This window comes from Austrofundulus limnaeus, unplaced genomic scaffold (genome assembly GCF_001266775.1).
Source record: "Austrofundulus limnaeus strain Quisiro unplaced genomic scaffold, Austrofundulus_limnaeus-1.0 Scaffold198, whole genome shotgun sequence".
Taxonomy (NCBI): Eukaryota; Metazoa; Chordata; class Actinopteri; order Cyprinodontiformes; family Rivulidae; genus Austrofundulus; species Austrofundulus limnaeus.
This window is the reverse complement of record NW_013952600.1, coordinates 37544-48088: the sequence shown is the minus strand read 5'-3', so window position 1 is coordinate 48088 and position 10545 is coordinate 37544. Positions and strand designations below refer to the sequence as shown.

At 40.5% G+C, this 10545-nt stretch overlaps 1 protein-coding gene across 2 annotated transcripts in view; it reads right to left on the bottom strand.

Moving 5' to 3' along the window:
* Nucleotides 1-10545, bottom strand: part of txnrd2.2 (thioredoxin reductase 2, tandem duplicate 2) — a gene marked incomplete at its 5' end in the record, with an annotated part of 28232 nt that overhangs the window by 9838 nt on the left and 7849 nt on the right. For both annotated transcript variants that reach the window (XM_014018636.1, XM_014018637.1), the window contains 3 exon segments: nt 8805-8979; nt 9067-9158; nt 9437-9456. In XM_014018636.1, the coding sequence (XP_013874090.1) occupies nt 8805-8979; nt 9067-9158; nt 9437-9456 (287 nt within the window).

The window sequence follows — 10545 nt, the reverse complement described above, 5'->3', positions numbered from 1 at the left end:
GGCCAGCGGGGAACGGGGGAGTAAAAAAAAAAAAAAAAAAAAAAAAAAAAAACCCCCCACAAAAAAAAAAAAAAAAAAGAGGAGGGGCCTCCTTTCAAACGGGGTGTCAGCACATGCAAAAATGCTTATAACTCAAAAACTGTTAAACATAGAAGCTTCAGATTTCTTTTGTTGTTTAGATCTGATGAGGGGCTATCCATCAGGTCAACCATGACAAATCCTAAAATTTCATCACAGGACCTACAGCAGGCTCTTGCTACTGTCGATGTGAAAGTGTGTGACTTAACTATCAGAAAAACACAGAAGTTTTATTTTCATGGGAGGTGTGCAAGGAGGAAGCCTTTGCTCTCTATGAAAAACAAAAAAACTACAACTTCTGGAATAATGTTCTTTGCACAGATGAGTCTAAAATTGAATTATTTGGACACCAGATATGGTTGGAGTAAACCAAACACAGCACTCAAAGAAAATAATTTCATACCAACTGTGAAGCATGGAGGTGGGCGTGTCATGATTTGGCKATACGTTGCTGTATCAGAACGAGGCCAGCTCACCCTCATAGAATCCACCGTGAGTTATATTGTGTATCAGAGGGTGTTTGAGGAACAGGTGAAACTATCTGTAAAAAATAAAAGCTGAAGGGGGACTGGACACTGCAAAATGACAATGACCTAAAACATAACAGTAAATCCACCAAGGACCTGGCTGAAAACTAAGAAGAGGAGAGAGTCCTGGAACGGCCAGGTCAAAGTCTGGATCTTAATCTCATTGAGATGCTGTGGAGTGACTTAAAACAGGCTGTTCAGGCAAGAAAACCCTCAAACATCTCGCAGTTGAGAGAATTCTGGGTTGATGAGTGGGGCAAACTTCCTTCAGATCAATGTCAGAGATTGGTATCTGACCACAAGAAGCATCTCACTGACGTTACTTCAGTCAAAGAGGGCAACACTAGTTATGAGAGCGTAGGGTGTCTAAAGGTTTTGGTCGCGTATGTCTGTCTGTCTGTCTGTGGACAACATTACTCAGAAACTTCTGGACGGATTGGCATGACATTTTTACCACATGTGGGTACTGGGCCAAGGAACACATCTTTAAATTTTGGTGATGTTCCAGATCACGATGCGGATGCAGGAATTTTTTTCTTTTAACACTCTGAGATCGGCAAAGCTGTGATGCTTTCACAGGGCTTCTGTAAAAAACAGTGAGCTGGATTGGACAGCACGGACTTCAAACTTTATAAAAGTTATTTTAAAACCATATTTAATGATAAATAATTTTTGCCATAATATGCGCATTTACAGAACGTTTTGTAACCAGGAAGTGCGTGACTGCACCTCGAAACCTAATTTTCCCATTTCCTCAAACACACCACATTTCCGAAACAACGAATCAAAACAGTTTCTCGCTACTAGGCTTGTAAACAGAGAGCTGCCGGGCCTCAAAGTTTGGAGACGGGGGTAGCCAGGAAGCACTTTATAAAGAGAGTCAAACCATTACAAACTCATACAAGAGGATAAAACAGACGTTTTACATGGTGAAATGTGACTGATGAAAACYTAGGAGCTTAATCCGACACCAGTTTGACGAAGAATAACGTCGGGTGACGAGTCTGACTTTTTTTCACATTGGACTCCACCAAGAACAAATTCCGTGCATACTACCTGCTTAAATGTTCACTACGTCACAACTTATTTGGCAAATGTGTTTCCATCTCTGCTTTTATGCATTAACTCTTACAAAATGGGGGAAATTGGTCTTGGCAGAGGTTTGCACTCTCCGAGTGCTTCTATTTGTTCATATCTTTTGTTTCATGAGTAAAACAGTGCTATCTTTTGTTGTTTAATTTCATTTAAATCACTTTCTTTTACAGAAATAAAAAAAACAAGATTGGACACTGATATGTGAACATTTCTTTATAAAGACCTGCCTCTTTAATGGGGTGTCCTACTTTTTTCCTGACTGCAGGTAATCAGTGCAGATAGAAGTTGATGAACATCTGTTCAGCTGATGAGCAGCTGGGAACTGGAAGCCCACAGACCCCACGGGACATTCGAAGGTGCATACTCTGACACTTCCTGGGGGGTGCGGGGTGGGGTGACTGACTGATGCTGTCGACGCTGTGTCTCCATGGTGACAGATCTTGGACTGCATGCTCCACCTTCCTCGACATGGCTCCTCACAGCCTGCTTGGGTAGCACAATAAACACCCAGGCCCAAGGAACCCGTGTCGATGCTATCGGACAGCAAAAACAACAAACCCCCGAGACCCCTTTTCCTGGCTGGAGCCAAAGAACAACGCCCTCCCCGACCCCCCTTTATTCTCAGACTGGTGGTGGGGCGGGGGCTTCAGGGAACTGTCTAGTTCCCCACAACATGTGTGGTTGAATGGGACAGAGTGCACAGAATGAGGAGCGAGGGGAAGTTGGCCAGTCACAGCCAAATCCCAAAAGGCAGCACTTCTAAATATTTTCCTGTCCTGAGACCAAAACAAGATGACCCCCTGCCACTCTCTCTGCTCTAACGTAGAAATGAAATAAAAGTTTATGTTCTAAACCAAATAGATTCAGTATTAAAACCACATAACAAGACCTTTAGCTAGGCGCGAGGTAAATTACTGCATGAGTAATAAACTCAGTGGGAGTGTGGATACACTCACACCGCCTGAACAAAGCCTGTTGTGATATTGAGAGGAAGCTAAACAGCCACAACAAAAATCTGAAAGTTAAAATGAGAGCTGCCAGCTTATCTGATTGAACAAATGAACACAGACAAAAGGAGAGAGCCGTGTGACGGGGGCTTGTTATTGTTGGGGGAGAACAGCTCATGCACACAGCCAAAAACATGGTAATGTGTATCACTTTAAGCCAGAAAACATTTTAAGATGCAAACTGATAAAAATAAATGCTTGCAGCATCCTTGTGCAATAGTAGCTGTCCAGAGAACAAAATTATTAAAACATAGTGTAGTTTTATGAAGAATGTCTATTTAATAAGTTTTTCACATTAGTTGAGACATGCTACTCGAATTTTAGTCACCAACGCCCTTTTACATCTTCATCACATAAAAAACTTGAATCTAACAAAGCGCCTGTATTTTCCCTAACCAGCTTTTCAGGGAATGAAAAAAGGATAAAATCAATTTAATTTTATTTAGAAAAAAAAAGAGGCTTGCATTGCATCAGACTTGATTTAATTGACCCTTTTAGTCAAATATGATAAAATCACATCCTCGCTGGCCTGATTGTTACCTTTTTATCTGCTCAGGACTACGGATGAAATTTAGCTGTTGTGCTAATTCCAGCACATTTATATTCACAGAATATCGATTAATGTGCATTGTCCTTTACAATAAATTAAATTAAATGAAATGAGGACTGCAGCATTTAACTGTTCAGAAAACATAATTTGCTTTAATAATTTTTTATTCACTATTATAACTAAAAAAATGTTTTGAAATCTCACATTTGAGGCTTTTCAACAACAGTAAATTTCTTTCAAAATTCAGAACTGGAGATCTTATAATTTACCTTCTGTTTTATTTTATTTCATTCAACAAAGTGGCATGCAAGATCTGTATTAATTGTAAACCGAGTTGGCCACTTACTTTTTGTGCAAAATACAGATTTTCTACGTTATAATTCACTTGCTCTACAGCTTATTTGAGCTAAATTCAGAAATGACTTGTTTCAGGTGGCGCTTGGTTATCAGAAATTTTTAACTGGGATTATATGATGAATAAAAGTTAATCTATATAGTACCAAAAAATTTTGTTTTTCTCCAGAGGCACATACAGCTCTATTTATGTTTGACTTATCAGGCTAAATCATTGGAATCTTTCAGGTTTGGTTACAGATGATTTTTCTGACAAAGTTTATCCTTAAAACACATTCATGTTGTTATTCTTCCATTTGTGAATTTTGATGTGGTGTTCAAACACAAGATGCATTTTCAGACATACAGTTAGGTCCATATCTTTTTGGAAACTGACAAGAAAGTAGTTTTTTTTTTTTCACTTTTTACTGAAACATTAAAGTTATAGTTACATAATAGACAAGGACATAAAGTCCAGACTTTCAGCTTTTATTTGAGGGTATTGGGTGCTCAGCCTGGCTTTGAGGAAAAATGGTTGGGAACCACTGATCTACAGTAGATGATCAGACAGAGCTTATTGTGGGTTACAATCTGTTTTAGAATGTTCCACAAGGACACACACAATGGTGAGAACAGATTACAAAAAAATGCCTTTTTAGAAACATAAGGGGGGAGTTGAGTTTAAAATGTATCAAGGTTTGAAGCTATGCAGCAGTATGAGAAGGTCATTCTGAGTAGTTCAGTAATTTTAACCTGTGGTTCTGAGACAAATCCACAAAATAACAGTAGCAAAAATTTCCAACCTCAGCTGTTTCAGGCTGAAGATTTTAAAGATAGGAAAACACAAAGAGCATCAAGAAATATTTTATTATTACTACTGTTATTGAGAAAACATGCTATAAGAATTTGTTATTATTATTTTTTAGATGAACTTAAGAACTCAGTGTTTTATAACTCCAACTGGGAACCCAAACCCAACTTGTGGAACCACTTCTGTAACAAAGCCTTCTGGCTATCACCTGCAAGATTATTGAAACTCAAATAATTTCATCTTCATCTGCAACTGATTTACTTATAAGTCAATCACATTCAAGATGGGTATCACAGCTGACTAACAATGACCAAAACAAAACTGGCTTTAAGTTGGTTAATTTTACAGATATCAAGCTAAACTCTAAGATGGTAGCACCCCTACAGTAACACATAAAGAGCGAAGTGAGTGATTGTTGTTAACACACGATGTGTGTTGTTGCAGACTGTCTTTTATTTACTATCTGAAGAGGTAATCTGCTTCTGGAGTCAGTCCCAAGTGGCCATTTGAGGAACTTTAGGCACTTCCACACAAGCTTAATGATTTTAGGAAGTTGCTGCTTGTGTAAAGCAGACAAGCAAATACCCTTTTAAAAAAAGGAAATCATTTTTAATGACATCCTTGAGCACTGTACAAGGCAGTGAGGGAGGGGACTAATGTGCTCATTGCCAGTTTGCAGACAGGAAGCTTGGAAACGTTCTGTTTCCTGCTGTATTTGCAGGGCCACACCTGGACAGGGAAGCAGCCGTGAGGTCAGGAAGGAGGGGAAAGATGGATGGAGATGCAGCCATGGAGAAGGATGTGATGATACGGTCCCCTGGTCCCCTCTGGCCTTTAATAACTCCACAGAGGCCTGGGACCCTGCCCGGCTTCTGGAGAAAAGCTACAGCAAGGGGAAGTGAACTTGTGCTCATTCCTGATGTGATCACACATCAAAGAGGCCACATTTTTACTGATTCTCAAAAAGGAACATTAAACCAGCTTTTACAACTGCTCTGAACAAATCTGAGGTGAATTTAAAGATGCCTTTATAACCGTTGCCTTCAGAAGTCACCTGATTAAGAAATCTGGTAATTTAATACAACAATAATACACAGGGTTGCACATAAAATTTTGGTCTGGTTCTCAGGGGAGAACCTAGGGTTGTTGCTTGGTGCTCATATTTTCCTTCACTCATTTAACACATTTATCTAGATGGGCGTCAGGGCATCTAACGTCCCCCTGTTCTGTTTTATGRCTCCTATCAGCTGCAACGTCTCAGGACATCATGCCAAAACAGTCCAACAAGTTTTTTATTTATTTTTTTTACCCTGCATAAATTTTGTAAACTACCTAAGTGGCTGAGGGGCTGTGTGTATGTCATATAAACATCACAAACTGAACATTTCATGGTTAAATGTCTTTTTGACTACACATGTCTCTCAGATGGACAACTTGTAGTTTGGTCTTCACTTTGGTCTTGGTTAAACCAGCTTTCCACACTCTCCAGCCCAAGCAGCAAATATCTGTCTTTTGCACAGTGCAAAACAACTTAAAACATACAAATGTTTTATTTGTTAGACTGATTTCTTTTTTAAAAGACTATTTTATTCAAAAATATTATATTATTTAGATGGTTTCAGCTCATATAATTACTTATTCTTCATATTTGATCATTTAATAAATTGCATTTATCCCAGAAAAGCTGTGTCACATTATGGTCCTAAATATAAACAAGTTTACATCAAGAACCTTGTTTTTTGATAAAATTGTGAATGAAATTTGTGGATCTTTATGATAAATTAAAATAACATTTAAAACTCATTCACCTAGAGAACATGGCAAGTTGTTTTTATTTATTTTTTAATATATAATTTTTTTGATGGGGGTGAAGTTAAACAGATAAGCATCTTTGCTTTAAACAAATGTTCTGTAAACAGTGAATCTCACAGAAAGACTCAGCCTGCGTGCGCAGTGATGTGCTCCCATCACAGAAGTCTCTCAACAGAAGGAGAGTTTAGTCACTCACACAGAGTTGGACAGATCTGTTCGATAACAACATCCTGAATATATGTATATTTAATGTCAAGTTAGGTTTTACAGACCAAAGTCTCTGGTAGTTCAGGAGTAAAGTGCAGGAGGAGTCAGGACTGACCGTTGCAGCCAGCTGCAGCAGCTTCAACCAAATTTGCTCTCACTGAAGGTCCCGCCCCGCTCAGCTGTGATTGGATAAAAAGGCTCTGGACTTCGTCTGATTTGTTGAAGGCAGTGTCCGTTTAATCTTTATATCAGGGTCCCGCTGCCCTAAGAGGCTTGGTGAGCACCGAACAACGAACCAGTGCAGCTGGATTTTTAATTTTTTTTTAGGAAATCAGGTCGCCTTTGCGACCAAACTGGTCGCACTCTAGAGCCCTGCTAGCTGTTGTTTTGACAGACAATCAGGTACAATCTTAGGTACACAAGTGAGCTTCATGACATTCCATCTGGTGCGCTTTTTCTTTTTAGGGGTGGCTGTGGCAGAGTGGTTAGGGGAGTCGTCCTGGTACCGGAAGGTCGCCGGTTTGATCCCCCATCCAGCTGTCTCAGTTGTTGTGTCCTTGGGCAAGACACTTCACCCCTAATGCCTCTGATGTGTGTCCCATCAGTGTATGAATGTGATTGGTACTGATTAGACTCCATAGATGATTGTACATGTTAGCTTTGTAGAGATCTAAAGAGTGCTGTGTGAATGGGTAAATGAGGACACTGATTGTAGTGTGAAGAGCTTTGAGCGTCCTGGATGGATAGAAAAGCGCTTTATAAGTACAGTCCATTTACCATTTTTTTGACCGCGCATGCGCACCTGCGCACTGCTTATGTGCAGCTCTGATAATACAACTGTTCTGTGAAGGCCTCAGAGGTTTAGTAATCAAACAGCATTGTGAAGACCAAGGAACACATCAGAGAAGTCAGTTATTAGGACGTTTAAAGCAGGATTGGGTTATAAAACAATATCCCCAGCTTTGAACATCTGAGAGAACTCTTCAATCCATCATCTGAAAATGGACAGAGAATGGCACAACTGCAAACCTACCAAGACATGGCCGTCCACCTAATCTGACAGGCTGAGAGAGAACATTCATATGAGAAGCAGCCAAGAAGCCCCATGGCAACACTGGAGGAGCTGCAGAGATTCACAGCTCAGGAGGGAGAATCTGTCCACAGGACAACTATTTCGTGACAAATTTTGAATTAATAGAAGAGTGGCAAAAAGTGTTATTGTTGAAAGAAATCCATAGGAAGTAGCATCTGCAGTTTGACACAGCACACATGGTACTCTGCTCAGAACAGTTCAAAACTGAACTTTTGGCCTAAATGCAAAATATTACAGTGCCTAAAAAGTATTCAATATACTGTACTKCGTGTCTGATATAATATCAGTATGGTCAATATAAACTGGACTTTTCTTAAAGATTTGAATAATTGGGAAATGACTAAGCTCCTGCATAACTTGAAGTGGTGCGTTAGAGCTGGAAAATGAGTACAACATACAAGATAGCAGCCCTCAAAGACCAGAGTTGCCCACCCCTGCTCTAGATTTATAAAACATACCAACAAAAGGTGGTTCTACATGGTCAGGGAGAATGAGTATCATTTTCTTTCCACTTCAAGTCCATGTGCAACTTTGTGCTTGTCTAAGATGTAAAACTCCTCGTAAAACACTTTGAAGTTTATGGCTGTAATGTGAAAAGGACAGTTCCAGAGCTGGGAATACTTTTTCAAGGCACTGTAGGAAACACGAGATGCAGAATCTCACGCAGGACAAAGCATTCCCTGACAGACTTGTCATTCTCACCGGCTGTCTCAGGCTGAGACGGTGTGGGAAACGAGGGCATCGCGAGAGGAAAGAATGAGCATCATCTCAGTTGTAGGGTCACGCACATCCTTGTCTCTGTCCCACGCACTGAGCAAAGGGACCACCCTCTTCGATAAAATGAAAAGCTTCTAGTCAGGTTTTCGGAAGTGCCACTTTTGAAAAACGTGCAACACAAATAAACCAACGACTGCGGCCCTGACAGATGTTCCTTCCACTGTTACTCATAGTGCTGGTGGAAAAAGAAGAATTGATTAAACAACAGAGAAAGGAGGAGGATGGCTGCAGGCATGGCTGGCAGTGATAGATGAGTGGTTGGTTTCCGCAGGGATGGCACAGCCAGGAAGGCGTAGGGGGGAGAACAAAGAGGGGAACATGGTGACCTGTGCCTGGATGTATCCTGCTCTGTCCTGCCCTGCTCCAAGCAGAGGACCAGCAGCAAGTGATTAACTTTTCCCCAGTCAATTCCCATCACTCAGGCTTTATTACTTTGTTTCCAGCCTTGATTCTTCTGCTTTTAGCTGACGCTGCACTCTGACGGATGACAATGAGGGGACAACAGTGAACTCACCAACTGCCCATAACACCGAGTCGTAGGTGTCTTTGTGCTCGCAGCCCGTCTCAGTGTCTGTCCACATCACCTGCAGGGCTCCTGAAGACAGCTTGTCCACTCTTTTAGGGACAGAGTTCCAGACAAACCTGGTCCCATAAGCCTCCATATAATCCGTCACAAGACCTGCCATTTGCTGTATGAAATCAAATAGATAACCTAACTTTAAAATCAGACAGGTTAGCATTTCAGATAATGCAGAAAGAATATCTGAAAGCAATACCCGATCGAAACCCCGGAGGGCGATGCTGCGAACCATCACTGTGGTGTCCAAACCGATGCCTGTGAGAAAGCCTGCACACTCGAGAGCCACATCTGTGTGACACAGTGTTCAGGATCACAGCATTTTACTGCATTAAATGAAAAAGTATTTAGTCTAATGCAAAACGGTTGAACTAGATTGGAAAATATTTCATGTTTGTTTTTATCTAAGATAATCAGGATTTAGAACTATCGATTTAAAATGAGAGCAAATGCTTTCTATATGTAAACTAGTCTGAAACCAGTGTTATTATAGTATTCATAACTGTATTGTTTGTGTACTGAATGCCAGCAGACTCAACACCATGGCCCCCAGGGCAGACAAAGGATACAGCTGGCTCCAACCACAAGTCTGCAAAACATAAAAGACACACTCTTAAAACAACCAGCAACACAATAAGTTACATTTTCTTGTTTCAGTGCACTCTGTCCAAATAAAACAAAGCCAGCATGAACCTAGATATATTTATTTTACATCCTTGAATTAGATAGGTGATGAATTACAGAGTCTCATAACTTCAGAAGTGAAGAGTTGTGAAGAAAATGTGGAAAATGAAGACAGTAAAAACTCTGAGGTTATGTGTGTGGTCCAGGTAAACCCTACTGTTATCCCATCAGAAGATCTGTGGTCCTGAAGAGGGCTAATTGCCAGCATTTAGACTAATCCCTGCAGATGGGATGTGCCATGTTCGGGACTCAGGTACCCCCTGTCAGTCCGCTGAGTGAAGAACATCACCCCCCATGGATGAGACTCGTCTCACCCCTTCTTTTAGCTCTTCAAACAGAACCTTCTTTCCTTTCCGTCTGACAGCTGCGTCTGCCTGCGGCACATCCTGCCCCTGTCCATTCTGACTAACCACTAAAAGCCCCATGGATGGGTTTTTCCCACTTCAGTGTAATGAACCACAACACTTGTCACGTATTGTGAAGAGGTTTAAAAAAGATTAGGCAAAGAGCTTCAGTGTGATTCTAAACTTTCATCACTGAAAAACTGTCTCCCAGCCACCCACTCTTCTTCTAATCCACTGTATTTGATTGTATTTTTACACACATCAGTTAAACTGTAGCATACTTCTAAACGAAAAAAAAAAAAAAAAATTAGGATTTGGAGAACTCTGACACCCTCTACTTTTAGTATCAAATATTCAATGTAATATCTGCAAAATGTATTCTGCTAATTAAAAAAAACATTAAATCTATAAATGTAGCTGATAAATGTGACCTTCAGAGTGTGATAAAGTCAGAAAATGTGTGTGGATAATGTTTTCCTCAGACAGAAGGCACCCAACAAACCGAAACAATGTTAAACTTTCTACACTTGTTTTCTGACAGCAGTGTCCTGATAGCACTGCCTAACAAGACAAGTATGGACACAAGTCCACTGCCTAACAAGACAAGTATGGACACAAGTCCACTGCCTAACAAGACAAGTATGGACACA